The 18,391-nt window shown below is 31.7% G+C and overlaps 2 protein-coding genes across 6 annotated transcripts; one reads left to right on the top strand and one right to left on the bottom strand.

Annotated features, from left to right (window-relative positions):
* Positions 1 to 261: 261 nt before the first annotated feature.
* Positions 262 to 10,972, top strand: MCCA (methylcrotonyl-CoA carboxylase alpha chain). Of its 5 annotated transcripts, none has more exons than XM_068636626.2 (16): positions 262 to 990; positions 1,075 to 1,196; positions 1,304 to 1,451; positions 1,943 to 2,080; positions 2,316 to 2,411; positions 2,498 to 2,557; positions 7,260 to 7,352; positions 7,431 to 7,542; positions 8,144 to 8,245; positions 8,390 to 8,526; positions 8,986 to 9,220; positions 9,300 to 9,466; positions 9,559 to 9,675; positions 9,816 to 10,058; positions 10,158 to 10,253; positions 10,697 to 10,972. In XM_068636626.2, exons 1-16 carry the CDS (start codon positions 637 to 639, stop codon positions 10,703 to 10,705), a joined length of 2,229 nt encoding a protein of 742 aa, XP_068492727.2. In that variant the 5' UTR covers positions 262 to 636; the 3' UTR covers positions 10,706 to 10,972. The 5 variants fall into 5 exon arrangements, with proteins under 5 accessions (XP_068492727.2, XP_090160545.1, XP_090160544.1 ...); XM_090304419.1 differs by having other exon boundaries at positions 294 to 990; positions 7,255 to 7,352; XM_090304418.1 differs by having other exon boundaries at positions 452 to 990; positions 1,304 to 1,476.
* A 926-nt stretch (positions 10,973 to 11,898) lies between these two features.
* Positions 11,899 to 14,346, bottom strand: LOC137829739 (uncharacterized). Its single transcript, XM_068636625.2, has 3 exons — positions 14,156 to 14,346; positions 13,688 to 13,852; positions 11,899 to 12,441 (listed from the first exon to the last, which is right to left on the bottom strand). The coding sequence occupies exons 2-3, from the start codon at positions 13,782 to 13,784 to the stop codon at positions 12,053 to 12,055; spliced, it is 486 nt and encodes a 161-aa protein (XP_068492726.1). The 5' UTR covers positions 13,785 to 13,852; positions 14,156 to 14,346; the 3' UTR covers positions 11,899 to 12,052.
* Between the last annotated feature and the right edge of the window lie 4,045 nt (positions 14,347 to 18,391).

Below are 18,391 nucleotides of genomic sequence, written 5' to 3'. Positions count from 1 at the left end.
GAAATTTATAAAATTCAAAAATGTAGGTACCTTCTTCAATAAAAAATTAAGGCTAGTTTTGAAATTTTAAAAATTGTGTTGTGGAGGAAAAACGTAGTGCTGGAAGAAACTCTTTATTTTTTTTTTCTTTTCATGTTACCAAAATAGGTGAAATGTCTCTAATTTGCTCTCATTCCGGCTGAACACATTCTGGAAATTATTTCAGAAAATACATTACGAAACATATTATATATGTTGTGGAAAGTCTTTTCTGAAAGTTCTGTTTAAAGGTTACCATGAATTTCAGAAAATATGTTTCAGAAAAAACTTTCAGAAAAGACAATCTTGAATTCATTGAAGAATAGAACAGTATTTTTAAAATGGATGAGGTGCAGACAGAATTTTGATAGCGTGCAGGAAGAAAGAACACAGTAGGCTTCTTATATTTAAAAAAGAAAAAGAAAAAGACGAAGTGGACTGTTGTTTTAGTGAGCTGACCAATGGCTTTGTCATCCATATCCGATCCTCGTCCCACTCCATTACAGCGCAGCACACTTATCGGTTCGGAACTTGGATTTGGACAAAAATACCCTCACCAGTGTCCGATCATGGCACGCATTCGTTTTATAACTACACACTCTCTAAATTCGCACTCACATGTACGAACCAACCACCATGGCTTCTCTGGCATTACTCCGCAGAAAGATTATCATCACTCGCACCACGCTCTCCCACTCGCACCTGTGCGCACGAGCCTTCTCCAAGGCCGACAGCAGCAACAACCGCATCGAGAAGATTCTAGTAGCCAACCGCGGCGAAATAGCTTGCAGGATCATGCGCTCCGCTCGGAGACTCGGCATTCAAACCGTCGCAGTGTACAGCGACGCCGATAGGGACTCGCTACACGTCGCCTCCGCCGACGAGGCCATCCGAATCGGACCGCCACCGGCGCGCCTCAGTTACTTGAACGGAGCCACTATCGTCGATGCCGCCATTCGCTCCGGCGCACAGGTCAACTCTTCTTCGCTCCCTTTGCTTTTCCTCTTTGGTTAATTGACCTAATCCGATTATGACACGTGTAGTTTCCGTGATTAGGCTATTCATCCTGGGTATGGTTTCCTGTCCGAGAGTGCTGTCTTCGCCAAGCTTTGTGAGGACAGTGATCTCACGTTTATAGGGCCTCCTGCGTCTGCAATTCGCGACATGGGAGACAAGAGGTACCGTAGAGCTAAGTTTCATTCAGATGTGTTATGAGTGCGTTTTCTGCTTTTTCATTTTTTAATTATTTTATTATATTTATTTATTTTTGCATTGATTATGGCAGTGCATCGAAGAGAATAATGGGTGCTGCAGGGGTGCCTCTTGTGCCTGGATATCACGGAGATGATCAAGATATTGAGATAATGAAGTTGGAAGCTGATAAGATTGGATATCCAGTTCTAATTAAGCCAACCCATGGTGGAGGAGGAAAGGTGCTTCCGATCTCGACATTCACAAGTTATTCCGTTTCCTTATCCTTAATGTAGTTGCTGGGGTTTTCTACTTTTCTTTATCTTCTAGTCAATCACCGAAACACCCTCTTAGTTGGATGTTTATTAATAGAACTGTGAAATGTGTTGTTGCCTTGAGAATTTAGTCTGAACGGTCTAGGTTTTTCCATTCCCTGTGGTTCTCGTCACAAATTCAATGTGATGGTTTTAAGTTGCTGTGATTCTAAATTTGTGTGTGGACCTTGGTCATCCTCTTTTTCATTGATAGGTGATAACTTAATGCGGATCATTGTTATGATGTATGGTAACTCATTTAGGTTTGTTTCTACTTGTTTGAGAGCTGAATGTTTATTCTGAGAATTCTGGATTACTTTTATGGGAAAAGTAGATGATCGAGAGATTATTCTGAGAATATTTGTTGCTCTGTGCTTACAGTTTCGTTGGGTTGAATTTGGACAATCTGAATATTGTAGGGTATGAGAATTGTGCACACTCCAGAGGAGTTTGTTGAATCATTCCTTGCAGCACAACGGGAGGCAGCTGCCTCTTTTGGTGTCAACACCATATTGCTGGAGAAGTATATTACACGGCCAAGACATATAGAAGTCCAAGTATAATGCTTATTTTATTACTCTACTGTCATATTTCTCCTTGAAGCTTCATTGGTTCCTTACTTTTCTTCTGAAAATTTAAAAGTGCCTAGTAGTGGATAGTCTTTAGTCCTGAAACTATGTTTTTACCTATTTCAGAAATTTACTGGAGCAATGGCATTAAAATACTGGTATCAATAGAGAATGGGATATCTCACTGATTGGATTTTATTACATACTATTTCTGTCAATGTAGATATTTGGGGATAAGCATGGGAATGTTCTGCATTTGAATGAGCGAGATTGCAGTGTTCAGAGAAGGCATCAAAAAATAATTGAAGAAGCTCCAGCTGTATGGCTTCCATTTCATGTCTTTAATATTTAGTTCCCTTTTTAAATTTTGCTGTAATTAAGAACTTGTAATAATACAATTTGCAGCCAAACATTTCTGCTGACTTTCGTGCACACTTAGGTCAAGCTGCTGTTTGCGCGGCAAAGGTAAAGTCCTTAGTTCAAAATGCTAAACTTTACTTTATCAGCCACTTGCAATAGATTCATAAAGTGTTTAAGGATTTGAAATAATTGGTTCATTGATTTCTGCTGAGTACGAAAATCTTTAGATAACTTGTATTCATGACCAGATTGATTTAGAATTTTATTGACAATTTGTCTTTTCTATTTTATTAGTTTAAAACCCGGGTCAGTTTTTTTGTGTTTTTTTTTTATATTAGTTTATTAAAAAGGATTTAGGTTATATTTATTATATTATTAATAAAGTGTTTTATAATTTATTTTATGTATTATTATTAATATTATTTTAATTTTATTAATAATATATTTTAATTGTTGGTGTATATAGTATAAGAAATAATTTTAATAAAAATTGAAAAATAGAATTTAATTTTTCTTATTGTATTTTAAAGATAATTAAAATATTAATTAAAAACTTAATTTTAAATACTACTTTCGTACTATACTTATAAAATATAAGTGTATCGTTGTTAGTTACTTTTATTTGAAAAAAATTAGTTATCGTGGGTGGAAGAGATTTTGTGTAGATAATGAATTTAGGATGGAAAGCTTTATCAGATTTGAATTGTGGTGTCTAGAAGAGGATAGTTGCATCATAATTGCATTAGAAATTACTATAGTTCAGTATTTTCTTTAATAAACTGTTATGTGTTTTGTCTATATGTATGCTAGGCTAATAGTATATTGACACTTTGGGAAGATTATATGTTATGTGTTTTAGAAGTGCAATACTTTTTGAGATAATGATTATGCTATATGTTTTGTTTGTAATTTGTAATTCTGTTTTGGAATTATATTGACATCTTAGCTAAGATTATGTTAAGTTTTAATATGATTTGTTATGTCAACTGTAGTATATTTTCCATTTAACTTTTTATGTGTAATTTAATAATAACAAATTAATTTGACTAAAGTAGGTATTATTGTTTAAAAATTTAACTCAAGTACTATTTTTGAATAAATAAATTTGAATATTTAAAATTGTCAAAAAAGTTATTAGGAAAAAGATTTAATAGATTAAGTTGCAACTTGTCATATTCTACATCTTTGTTCCTAAGTGATAAATTTATTACATGTTTCAGTTATAAAGGTGAAATGCAAAATATTGAGTCATATTTATATAAATAATTATGAACTTCCCTAAAAAATATGATGCAGGTTAATAAAAATACAATATCATTTAAAATTTCATCATTCATCTTTAGTATTTAGTTAGCACATGCACGGATTTTATTTTAAAAAATCTTATCTAAGTTTAAACAATGGAATTGAATTAAATTTAAATCCACTCCAAATCTAAAAAATTTCATTGAAATTAAATCCAAATCCATATTTTGTAAAACAGCTAATTTGAAAAAAATTCAGCTTTTATGAAAAAATTTCTTACATTTTTTTAAGTAAATTAAATGAACATAGTGTCCCTTTACATTTTTAGTCAATAAATTTGAATATAAAAATTGGCAAAGTACATTTTAAATATAATATTATATATATATATATACATATATACACTTTAAATACAGTTATATACATAATAACTTCGACTACTCCTATCTATAAAATATATTAAACATAATTTCCACAGTACAAAAAACATAAATAATTAATGAAACTTATACACTACTACATTATAGAAGTTTTAGTTTACCACTTGTTTTTACCGTCTTCTTTATCTTAGTGATTTGCAACAAGCATTTGAGTTAGATATCTTGTTAAAGAAGTTAATTTTAAGTCTAACTAAATTCAGCTTATAACCAGCCCAATAAATTCTCACTTTGATAAACTTTATATGACTCTAATACCATATTAAGAAGTGAATTTTAAGCTTAACTCAACCTTATAAAACTGGCTTATAAGATGAAATTTTCACCCACTTATATACTATGAAATGTTTTTATCTCTAGTCGATGTGGATCTTCAACAGATCTTAAGTGTAACTCATGATCTTGCAATCATTTGACTTAGATCTTAAGTGTAACTCATTTTGTAGGAAGAAATTCTAGAAAATATCATTTAAATAATAATTAATTTATTATAATCTTATTATTATTTATTCAATTTAAATTATACCAATGAAATGAAATGTATAAATTACTCTTACTCACATTAGATGTATCACATTAAAACCAATTTTTAGTCATGATCTACTTTTTAACATGGTCCATGACACCAATCATATCTAATCATAACAGCATAACTATTACTCAATAAAATAGTTTGAATAAACATTTTCCTAAGACACTAAAAATACAATTTATTTGTACTAACCAATTTATAAAATAAATAGAATATGTTCTAGTTATTATTTCCTTTACAATTTTGAAGTTGTACACTTTCATAAACACATTAACCATTTCTTCAGACTATATACCAATTGCACCGATAAACAGTAAGTTGTTGGGGGTGTTCAGATACCTTGTATTGTCCTTGATTCTTGAGGATTTTAAAATTGTTCATGATATAAATTTGTGTCTTTACCAATTTATCCATTCACAAACCTAAATCCTGCTTATTTTACCATGGTAGATATCATGTCAGCTTACAAATATATAATAATAATAATAATGACAACAAGTACATGCTCATTACTGATAAATGATAAGGTCTTAATTGTAAAGACTTGTGATTGCAATCCCATACTCAACATGTCAGTAATAATGCTTGCCTTTGTGTGCAGATAGGTTAGGAGGGAAGTACACATTTCAAATTACACAGAATGTCAAACATACATGCATTTATTAATGAGAACCATATGTACATAAAGAGAGCAAAAAATATTATGTTAATTTGACAAATTCTAAAACTATTCCTGAAGTATATACTTCATGTGGTCCTGAAACTCTAAAACTACTCTATCCTCCCTACAAATGTCAACATGACCAAAGAAAAGAGTCAATTATGAGACCATACGAAATAGAATTCAAAACAAACAACAGGAAAACTTTGTTAGATGAATTTGATCTAGAGGCCATGAATCATATTGTGTTCTTTTAGCAGTTTGTGAAAGTTCATTGTCATAGCTTTTATTTAAATCTATAGTAAAAGTTTATAGCATAACAAACTACTCTTCTACACATCCCAATTCTACACAGTGAAAAGATCAAGCGAAACAGTTATTCCTTCTTCAGTTTGATAAACTTAATAATGAAAAACTTTATGATGTTTTAACTGTTTTCCTAATATATCATTGTTTGACTCTTAATTGTTGATAATAGAAAGTAGATAGATAAACACAATAGTCATAAGCATAATAAGAAGGCGATATTGCAAGGAATGTGGTTAGGTTGGGGGAGGAAGCGATTTAGAAAGAAGTGAAGAGGTTTGATAGTGTGATGAGGAAGGTCTATAAATGAATGGTTTAGAAGTTATAATGAAAGAAAAATGTATCATGCAAATATCAGATAATCTGCTACAGAAAGCCAGGTTTTGATCTCAATCCCTTCAATCAGTTGTATTATTTGAAGGGAGTTAAATTAATGAAGGAAATTAGAAGCTCCACAACTATTTTTTGGACTAACAGATTATGCAGCATTTTGTTTGTTACAACCAATTGAATTTCAAATTATTGAGAAATTTGGGTGGATGAAAAGCCAAAATGGCAATTAGGAATGTCAGAACAAAGTCTCTCTCATGAGCTACTAACAAAGATTGTTCATGCTATGATGTAATGAGATTGATTTTGTATGTTTTTAGAGGGTCAAGTGGTAGTAGACTTTTTAGATGAGTTTAATGATTGTTAATTATTTATACTCTTAATAGTATAAATATAAAATAACACTTCATTGCACAAATTATTACAAATTTTGTGTTTTATATGGGTTGGAGTAGCAAACTATATTCAAAGACAATCACAATCAATATGTTAACTCTTACCTTTTGCTTCAATCTTACAAAGATCATAATTCTTACATTTGTTTTAGTCTCAAACTTATAAAGCAGATTAATATAAGCACCACCACACCACAAAAGTATAAGTAAAGGCAACATTTATGTATTACTGATATATTTTAAAACAAAATAAACTTATATTAAAAGATTAAGAACCATCCAATTCCAATAGGATGGAAGAATCACAAATTGTATTGAAAGACAAGTAGTATATTAGCTCTTACCTTTTGCTTTAGTCTTACTAGGACCTTAAAACTCTTACATTTACTTCAATTTCAATCTCACAAAAGAAGGTTAATATAAAGAATCACCACAAAGGTCTAGTAAAGGCAAAAGGTTGCTCACATTATGTTGTAATGAAATTGATATGAATGTTTGGAGGTCTAAGGTGTGTTGCTCTAGTATGAATGCATTAGTAGTGTTTTTGGATGAGTTTGATGATTATTAATTATTTATTCGCTTCTTACTATAAATATACAATATTCATCTATTTCACAAATTTGTACTGATTCATGCACACTTAGGTCAAGCTGTTGTTTCTGCAACAAAGGTAAAGTCCTTTTATTTCAAAATGCTAAACTGTACTTTCTCAGCCACTTGCAATAGCTTCATCAAGTGTTCAAGGATTTGAAATATTTGGTTCATTGATTTGTGCTGAGTATGAAAATGTTTAGATAACTTGTATTCATGGCCAGATTAATTTAGAATTTCATTGACAATTTTTCTTTTCTATTTTATATCATCCACTGATTTCATATTCCTTTTGATGGCTGAAGTGAAGGCAGTTAATTATTACAGTGCTGGGACTGTGGAGTTTATAGTTGATACAGTCTCTGATGAGTTTTACTTCATGGAGATGAATACACGTCTTCAGGTGCTTGTATTAATTTTTGCTGTCACTTCATCTTGGAATCAACACTTACAAAATTATAACATGGGAAATTGGATACAGGTTGAGCATCCTGTCACAGAAATGATTGTTGGTCAGGATCTTGTTGAATGGCAAATTCTTGTTGCCAATGGAGAAGCTCTTCCATTGAGTCAATCACAGGTACCCATATCAGGTGATGCTTCCTTTCCTATCTTTATTTTCTTCCTACCCTTTTTCATTTTTTTGTGTAACAGTGAGGGGGGATTTGAGGGTTTGCTTTGCTTAGTTCCATATTAAACATAATGATTTTTTGATGGATTAGAATTTGACAGTTGGATCAGTATTTGTTCAACTAAAATATGTGCTTAGCTTATACATTTGGTTAGTTTCTCAGCTACTAGGCCTAAAGACAGAAAAGTCACAATAAGTATAAAATAATCTGTATAACTGGTATGAATAGGTTTAAATATATGATTTTCTGTTATTGTAAATAAATGCCTAAGTTATGTTATGCACTCTGCAAGAAGAAAAAAACTCTTACCAATATTTATGACTAATTACTGGAGGTCATCTTAGTAACATGCTCTGAAGTGTTACACAATAATGAGGCAAACTGAGCTGGTATTTCTGAAAATAAATAAAAATAGAATTTATTTATTAACCACTAGTTAATGGATTTGGGTTTATCAACTCTTTATTATACTATTGGGATTTGTGTTATGAGAACATGTGTAAAGTTTAATCCATCTATTATGCAGTCACTCTAAAGTTTCTTTTTGTGATGGCATTGGCAGGCCATGCTTTTGAAGCTCGAATCTATGCTGAAAATGTTCAAAAAGGGTTTCTTCCAGCAACTGGAGTTCTACACCATTATCATGTTCCAGTCTCATCTGAAGGTCAGATATGCAAAATTAAACTGCTAATTTATTTACGGTTGATCTAGAAATTTTCATCACTGCTTTGTTTGAAGAGCGTGAAACTCCAATATAGATTCGTGGATCTTTCTTTTTATGCTTACTGAAAATCTGCTGTTTTGATAGTTCGGGTGGAGACTGGGGTTAGACAAGGAGACACTGTTAGCATGCACTATGATCCTATGATTGCTAAGCTTGTGGTGTGGGGAGAAAATCGTGCTTCTGCCTTGGTCAAACTGAAGGATAGTTTGTCAAAGTTCCAGGTAGACTAAATTTTTTTGTATTGCCTGTGCTATAGTGAACTTTTGGTGAGATTTTGTAGTAAATTGACTTTTTCTGTGTTGAGATGTTATATTAGTTACCCTTTGTTAGATCCTATATTTATAACCTTTAGGTTTATAACCTTAAGGTTGGACATGGACCTGATGGAGGTGATAAAGTGTACAGACACATAAGAAACAGAGGGTCTTTTTGTGTTGGGTTTGGAGAGAAAGGGAAGGAAGGGCAAACTTTTATTTTTAAATTAGAGTTATGTTATGTTTATAAGAAAAAACAAAAGTCCCTTCAAAAGTCAACTTCTAAACATACCAAGACATTTCATCTCCCTTCCCATATACAATAGATATTCAAGTAGTTTTAAATAAGTAAATAAAACTTTCTAGCTGTATAATGTCGTTTTAAAATTTGCTCTATGTTTAAATTGCTAATATCTTCCTACTCAGGTTGCAGGTTTACCAACCAATGTCAACTTTATTCTAAAGCTAGCTAATCATGGGGCATTTGCAAATGGCAATGTGGAGACTCATTTTATTGATAACTACAAAGAAGACCTCTTTGGAGATGCTAACAATTCAGTGTCTATAAAAGAAGCATACGAAGCGGCTAGACATAAGGCATCTCTTGTGGCCGCGTGTCTCATTGAGAAAGAGCATTTCATATTGGCAAGAAACCCCCCTGGTAAACTGTCTCATTCTTGTTTTGTAAAGTACGGTGTTGTTTTTGTTTATTTCCTTGGTATTTACATATGTATTTTCAGGGGGCAGCAGCTTACTCCCTATATGGTATTCTTCTCCGCCATTTAGAGTTCATCATCAGGCTAAGCGTAAAATGGAACTTGAATGGGATAATGAATATGATAGTGGTAGCTCAAAGACCATGAAGCTTACCATTACGTGTCAGCCTTCTGGGAGATACCTGATTGAGGTACTGTATGAAATAGTAATTTTTTTCCTGTTTAAGTGTACCAAATATTATCTGAAAAGTCGATCCAAGATGATATTGTTTGTTTCTTCCAGTCAGAAGAAAATGGATCTCCTGTTGTAGACGTCAAAGCATCATATGTAAAAGATCACTATTTTAGAGTTGAAGCTGGCGGTGTAATCAATGATGTTAACGTAGCTGTTTATACAAAGGTAAGTGTTTTCCACTACATAGTTGATTTTTGAGTTTATGCAGATTGATTTGGTGAAAACATTTGGCTGTTGTATCCATCTTGGTTGCCAAATACATTTCTTCAGCTTATAAGACAAATTGGATTTTCCCTGGAATTCAGGATCAAATAAAGCATATTCATATTTGGCAAGGATCCCATCATCATTATTTCAGAGAGAAGTTAGGCCTGGATCTGTCTGAGACTGGAGAATCCCAAGATAAACCCAAAGTTGAAACATCAGCCAACCCTCGAGGGACAATTGTAGCACCTATGGCAGGCTTGATAGTTAAAGTTCTAGTGGAGAACAAGACAAGAGTGGAGGAAGGTCAACCTGTGTTAGTATTAGAAGCAATGAAGATGGAGGTTTGTACAATTGCTCTGTGACGTTGGAAACTTCTCTTTATCTGCTTTATTTATATATTCAGCAAGTTATATGTAACCAACAATGTTCTGTACTTCTAGCATGTTGTAAAGGCACCATCTTCTGGCTACGTGCATGAACTTCAAGTTACGGTGGGTGAACAGGTTTCAGATGGCAGTGTTCTTTTCAGTGTAAAGGTTCGTTAATTAACTTTGTTATTCTTGCATTGGCCATGGCCTGGTTATACTAGCAAATCTGTTGCTTTCATGCTTCAGTGTATAATTGTATCGCGTTGTTTCAATATTATTCTCTTCACTATGATGTTGATGTTTATTTCTTTTTTTGGCATAACTAATGATACTTACAAGAGAGTCTGCTTGTTAAAATAGGTAAAAATAACACAGTAGATGGAAATCTCAATTTATGTGGACTGAGTTCAAATAAATTATTTTTATCCTTCATTTTCATTTTCCACATACTCAGACAAGCTGTTCCGTACTATATTAGATATTGTACTTTAGCAACATTTTTACGTTTAATTAGCTTTTCTCATTATAATTTATCATTCAGCATTACTGAATCTGGTAATAAAGTATGTTTGTGTGTCGTGTTAGTAATGCTAGTTGTGGTGCTTGGGCAGGATCAATAAAATCTGACGTGGATTACAGCTTTGCCATTATGTGAAGATTTTGGCAAGAGGGCCTCTGTATGATTGGATAGTTACTTGCACGCAGGTGGACAACCGAACGCCTTGAATTTGATTACTTGCTAGTCCTTGTAACTAAATTTTTCAAGTTACGAAGGATGCCATGTACTTCACAATAATGCAAATAGTTCCTCCAGTCACTAAATAACAAGACTATAAATTCTTCCACGTCTTTTGTCTAATAATAGAGTCACACGCATTGATTTTTCATGCTAGGTTTTGCCTCGTTAATTTCCTAAATTTGCTGTTGTTTTTTGAATACGTTTTGTTGGAGTTTCAAAGGAAACTTCAAATCTGGAAAAAAAATATAGAACAACTTGCCATTAAAAGTTTAAGCGGTGTGATGACCATACATTCGTCATATGCTTGTTGTGTTGTAGAGTATGTTCTAGGTCTGACGAAGCGGAAAAGAGCAGAAAAGTAGTTGTTTTTGTAAGCAACATATTCTGGATTTCTCCTGAGGGGGAGTTGTTTTTCTTCTTCCGAATACGAGAGTGATCATTGCGTGCACGATCAATAGGGTGAGATTTTCATCGATACATTGTTTAGGAGTTTAGGCATAGATATTAGAGATGCATTGGCTCTCTTTTCCGCTTGCAGTAATCCAATTTTAACCTGAATATCCAGTGAAGAATGAAGTGGTTGATGGTCGAACCATGGTAAACGTTGAATTGTTTTTTTCTTTAATTTATCACATTGTATAACAAACTTAACATAAACACTTTTAGAAATATATATGTTCACTTTTTAATCTGTTTTAATCTTTATTGAATAGACACAAAAATTTATGTACAGCTAGAACAAGTTAAAAACTGTATGCGTAAAACCTAAGCGAATGATTCTTAAATTGTCATGTTAAAATTAAAAACATCCGCAAATTTTTCTCTTCATTACTATAATCTTTTAAGTAATTATAATGAGTCGCAAAATTATGTACTAAATGAAAAAAAAAACGCTGCTTACATGGGAACTGTAACAGCAATTGTTTCAAGTTATACGAAGAGCAGCTTTCAAGTTTGAGAAGACCCAAAACCATTTCTTCAAGCGACGCTATTAGTTCATAATATTTAAAATTGAAGAAATAAATCTTGGTCCAAAAATTCACCTCAAGGAAATAAGTTAAACATCAGAAACAATTCCTCTAAAACGAGTTTTTTAATATCTTTTTCACAACATAAAAAGGGCATAGTTAATAAACGACGGACTACAAGTTACAACCAAGTCCTTTTCAGTAGAAGAAAATGAGAGTGGCTTTGTACAACAATATGAAGGGCATTTTTGTGTGGCAAATCAAGCATCAAAACCAGAATAGATACCATTCTCTCTCAACAGCCTCTTCTCTTCTTCAACATAATTTTTGCCCCTGCTAGCTTGACCCAGCTCTCTCTTCCTCTTTTCCTTCTGAGAGAAAGAAAGATTCTTCTTGTCTTGCCTAGTCAGAGCAGCTGGCAGCTGCTCTCCTTGGGAAATAGCCTCTCTTGTTTTTTGTCGTTCTGCATATGATTCTTCTATCTCCTTGTCTGAACGCTTTTCTTTTCCATTGGACCACGACCAATCTTGCTTCGAGTTATCCCCATCTTTGGGTGCGGGTACTTTTAGGACTGAAGGTCCACCTCTATATCCATGTTTCCTCAGAGCCTCAAAGTCAATTACACCACTTTTCTGCTTCCTAGAGTTACCTGTAGACAAAAAATTCACAAAGCTGGTAAACAAATATCAAACAGCGACAAAATTAGGAAGACAACTTTTGATGTTAAACTTTTAAAGCTATATGGCAATCTCGAGTATTTCATGAACTAACACCAACTATGGTCAAGTCAAGTCAGGATAAAATTTGTGAATGGAGATTTAATAATTCTGATATTTATCTGAAGCCAAAATAGTACAATAGTTGACATAGTTAATTGTGTACTTAAATTAGTCGATCCTTTTAATGCATGTACGATGTAGAGAAATCAGAATCGAGTCCTAGCATTGGACAGGTAAGAGTAATGTTAGCAGACACCCATGCATACGCCCATTAATACCTAGAGAGATAAGGAAATAAAAGAGAGAAGTGATACATGCAATAGAATATATGATGTGAAAAAAGTGATATGGAAAAATGGATGGGTCAAATGGGTGTTTGTAAGAATGGAGGGTCCAAGTATGGCCTCGATGGGTAATTCATCCTAACCAAAGACTTTGTCAATCAGCAACTGTATAGTGAGAGATCAGAAACTATATTGCACTAACTCAACTTGGGGGTGAGTTTAAACCCTCAACAGCTGAATCTACGTCAGTAATCACTATCTACATCAGTTAAAAACACACAATCGCTTCTACAGTAGGGCATGATCAAATTGTGTCAACTCTCAACCATAAGATTATCCCTCAGTTATATTTTTGCTTTAGCCAATACTTCTCAGCTATCAGATGCCTACCAAGGAAGGATTTATTAGAAAAATGATATTCATCGGTGTAATTTTACAAGGGACCTTTATCCACCCTCGGGTGAAGCCCTATATACCCTTCTCCAAAAGTTCAGAAATTTCCGCAGCAACACCATAAGGTCAAACAAATGACAGAGTTTCATATTGCTAGGATGAGCGTCAGCGTCAATCCACATTCTAGGCACCAAGAATATAACTGTAAAAGCAAGAAAGATAATCCAATCCCTCCTTATGTTGTGGATTTCATCAAATATACCCACAGCACAAAATACAAAACAGGGGAGTGCGACATAACCCCAACAAGAACCTATGTACATTCACTGCTGAATTGGAGTAAATTTGTCAAGATACTGTGTACCCGTCACTTCCTCGTGAATTATTGTCATAAACAAGCAAAGTGTATAACTTTCACGTTGAATTTTAGTTTGAGCAATCAGCAGAAGTGATAAAAACTACTTGACAAAAAAAAAGGAGGATCTACATTAAATAATACCTTTGGAGTTTTGCCCTCCAGCTTCACTATCATGTTCAGAGTCTGAATTTGAAGATGATGACTCGTCATCATCACTCCATGGCATAGTCCTCTTCATAGTACGGATAATGCCACAGCACAATCACCGCGAATACAACCAAGGGTTCAACCCCCGATGATGCTACTCTGCAAATAAAAAGTGAAAGATGCCACGCTCAAATACCCCCCCACAGAAACAACAACACGTTCAATCCATGAATAAAAAAATGAAATTTAAAAAGAAAACAAAAAAAGCGATGAATTATTAGGAGCTGAGCTGAGGTTGCCCTCAAAGACGCAGACCGATAAAAAAAGTTCAGAAACTGTGCAAAAACAGAGAACTAAACATGCGCCTGCTGTAAGTAACAACAGGGGGAATTAAAAGGTCATGAATTTTGGGGGAAAAAGGAAAGAAGAAATAAAAACATAAAGCTGAAAAAAATAGAGTACCGAGGAAAGGAAAGTGTGTGAGAGAGATGCGGCACTGGTTCCGTTGTTGTTGGTGGCTGCTTTCGGAATCGGAATTCAGATTCTGATTACGCTCTCTGCTATAAACCCCCTTTTAGGGATTTCTCAACTGTTAATTTAGGACTCTGCACCAGTTTCCACTGCATAATAAAAAACAAAAGCATATACGGATTGCATAGGGTTTAATTTTTTGTAAGTAAAAAAAACCTAATTTCATGAAAAAAACATAAAAACTAATTATCAATTAATTCTTAAATTGCAATAGTTATTTAAAATAATCTAAAAATTAATGAAATATTAAAATGACCTTTTAATTTTAAAAGAATAAATAAACTCAAAGAATATTTTTTTAAATTATTCAGAGCCTAAAATTGCAATAATTAGTCAAATGATTTCAAAATTTTAAAAAAAATTGATTAGTACTTCTTGGCTTATTACTTTTAAAAATCATTAATATAATTCCTGAAATTCTTTTCATGTCTTTGAAACCTTAATTCACATAATTTTACAAATTTTATCCTAATATTATTTAATCATTAGTATTAATGATTAATATGATTGAAGCTAGATTTATAAGAACTCAAACCTTCAACTAACTACTTGACCGTTATTATATAAAAAATATTAAAATTTAAAGATGATAAATTATCTATTAAATACTTCATAATGAGTATCTACATGTAAAAGGTAGAAGATGTATAAATAATTTATATAACTGAATGAATAAATAATTATAACTATATAATTAAAATAAAAGTAATTTTAAATATTTTCATATATATTAGGTATAAAAATATTTACTCTTTCCTTCCTCTCAAATTATCTCTCTTTTCTTTTGTTTTAAATTTATCTCTAATTTTGGGAAATCATTTATCTTCTTTTTCTTGAACATAATAATACCAATAAAATAATAAATAAAATAATGATTGAATGGAGATCAAGTCTAATTAATCAATTTTTTCTTTGGTTACTTTATATTTAATGATTTTCTAGTAGTGTTGGTTTATTTTTTTCTTTGAGTCAATTTTGAGTTTTCTTGTTTACTTGAATAAATGTTAGTTGCATGTTATACTTGATACTTCAGGATTAGTCTCTATTAGTTCGGGGTCCTGGTGATATGTTTGGATTATTGTTTAGGACTCTATGGTTCATGTTAGACTGTCCCTACTCTTTGTATGAGTTTTAGCTCTTTATGAGTACACATACTTCTAATCAGTTAAGGAAAACTAGTTTTACCTTTCAATAAAACCTCAGGTTAAAAGATCTAGATGTGAATGTGTCTGGTCACACGTTTCAAATTGCTCTTGCAAGGTTTGTTGAGTGAATTAGAATTGTTTGATTGAGCTTAATTGTGAATGTACAAAGATAATATATTTTGATGATTTGGTAATTTACATGTTGATTATGACATTGAAGAAGTTCTTGAATGTGATTGAATTATGTTTTGAATTGTTTTTAGTGCAAAATAATGAATGTTGATTGTTTGAATTGAAATTTAAATGAATCTTGTTAAGAGATCCTGAATATATATATATATATATATATATATATAGACATAGGAGTTTACTAAGAGTATAAGTCAAATTTCGAGCAATGTGATATCCTATTGATCTTGTGTGTTTTATAGAAATACAACTTGATTGGGAGAAAACTTGAAAAGTAGTTAGTTTTGTGAATTTTTTTTCTTATATTTTTCATCCAAACAACAAATTTTCGTTAAAGAAAAAAATTACCTTGCTCTCAAGTCCATTTTTGCTCAAACAAAAGGATTGTCGCTCAAGCGAAAATGGAATAGATATTTGACTTATTATTAGGTCTATTTTCACCGAACAAAAGGATTTTTGCTCAAGCGAGACAATTTTCACTCAAGTTAAAAAAAATATATTGATTTTTTTTGTTTAGTTATTGTGTAATGATTTTTGTTAATTTATGATGAATGTTTATATATATATATATGTATATATATAGTTTAAATATTTGATCTCCAGTAAGTATATGATGCGTGAAATGAGTGGTGAATCAAGTGAAAGTGTGATCAAGACATATCGTGTTGAGATGTTGGTGGTTTATTAATTTTGGGACTTCGTGAAAGGGATGATAATGATTCTCCTGATACACTAGAATAACATAGATGAAGATGTTTAGGTATTGAGAGTCGATGAAGGTTCATATAATTGAATTTGCGGTTTGAAAGATAATTGGTTAGAACAGATCATATGAATTAACTCTATTATATGAGGATGAATTTATTGAAGAGGAGATTTTGTTATCAAGACAACATAGTGATATGACAAATGAAGATCTTTTAGTCAAATTTCAATACATTTGGTCTTTTGGAAGTAGAATCGAGTGTTTGTGTGGATAGTCAGTGGATTTTTGATAATGATGTTGAATATGATATGTTTGTAGACGTTAATTTCTTATTACATTGAGAATTGATGATATAAAATGATTCGTATGTTTGCGAATGTATAGTGTTAAAAATAATAGTTTACCTATTTTTTTATTTGTTTTATAATATGTGATTATCTTGTGTTACATCAGAGTTGAGAATGTTAGAAATGCACAATAACTTAGAAAAGTTTTTTCTTTTCTTTATTTTGACATTTATTTTGATATATATGTATTGATTTTAATTTTTTTATAAGAAAAAAATATATTTTGTAATACTTTATATATATATATATAAATGTATTATATAGTCTTTAAGACCCTGTTTGTTTTTGGGCAAGGAAAAACGAAGTTTTAATGTGCAAAAGGAAAGTCCGAAAATCAATGTAGAAAAGCACAAACCCCAAAAAAATCTGCACTCTAAACTTTCTTCGTTAAGTTGCAAAGAAAGTTGAATATATATATATATATAATTAAATAGTTATAATTTACTATTTTATCCTTTTTATTTTAAATTAAATATTATTATTTTATTTAAAATAGAATTATAATTTAAATATAAAAAATATAATTAAGATTATAAAAAAATAATTCTTCTAAAATAACATAATTAATATTTTTAATAATAAAGAAATAAATTTATATAATAATTATATTAATTAAAAAATTAAAAATAATAATAATAATGTTATTTAATATAAAAATAAGTTTTTATTAAATATTTATAATTATAAATATTTAAATAATATTTTAAATAAAAAATAATTATAATTTATAAATAAATAAATAAATAAATTTTTCAATAATTTTTAAATATAAGGATAAATTTGTAAACTTACATTTTTATCAATTAAAAAAAATATAATTTCAATCACATCCATCACATTCTCACAAACTTTCATAAATTTTTCCTGCACTTTTTACTCTATTTACCTTAATTCAAACATTCTAACTTTTTTTACACTTTCCCTTATCTCAAATGCACTCACTCTTTTCCAATCCTTAATCATTCAAACAAAGCATTAAGGCTTTGTTTGGATTAGGGAGTAAAAATGAGGGAGTGGACTCCTTACTCATCTCAAATGCATTCCCTTTTTTCCACTCCTCTTCCATATTTATCATCCCTCTCATTTATTCATCATCCACACATTTGAAGTAACCCACCAAACAATGTACGAATCTCTGTTTGTGCTGTGTTTATGCATATGGAATCTCATGCGTGAGAATCTCATAGAGAGAATATTGCAGCTGCATGGCACGGGCTGCTGGCACAGGCTGCTATGGCACATAGGTAGTAGGTGAGGTGATGGGTAATATGATAAAATCAAAGAGTTTCTCACCAAATCTTCTCAATCCAGCAAAGATGCCTCTTTCACTTTTTTTTGCTTTTCTTCTCCCTTTAATACCCACAAACTTCCAGATACAAACATGATATTTCTTTCCTTTTTAATTTGGTGATGTAAGTAAGATGTTACATTCTATATGAATTGTGGGTGACAAAATTTATACAAAATTCACCTCGTGCAACATACTCATTTACACTGTCTAGGCAAGTCTTCACCCACGAAAGTGATTTATTTTTTCACAAATTATAGCTCATCCAAACCACCACAATGATTTTTAATCTTATCATTTCCATGCGTTGATACATAACTCACATGGAACCAAACACAAGTTAAGAGTCAATATTCTTTTCTACAAGTCAAAACCAATATTTAAATAGATTGTAATTTCGACTTTTTTTATACAATAAAAGTGTACGTTGTGTGCTTCTAATTCCTAACGTTACCTTGGCTGATCCGTCTGAAACTTACTGAGGCTTAAAAC

The sequence above is a fragment of the Phaseolus vulgaris genome, chromosome 7 (genome assembly GCF_051622355.1).
Source record: "Phaseolus vulgaris cultivar YP4 chromosome 7, ASM5162235v1, whole genome shotgun sequence".
Lineage (NCBI taxonomy): Eukaryota > Viridiplantae > Streptophyta > Magnoliopsida > Fabales > Fabaceae > Phaseolus > Phaseolus vulgaris.
The sequence above is the reverse complement of the archived record's forward strand: the minus strand, read 5'-3'. Positions and strand labels throughout refer to the sequence as shown.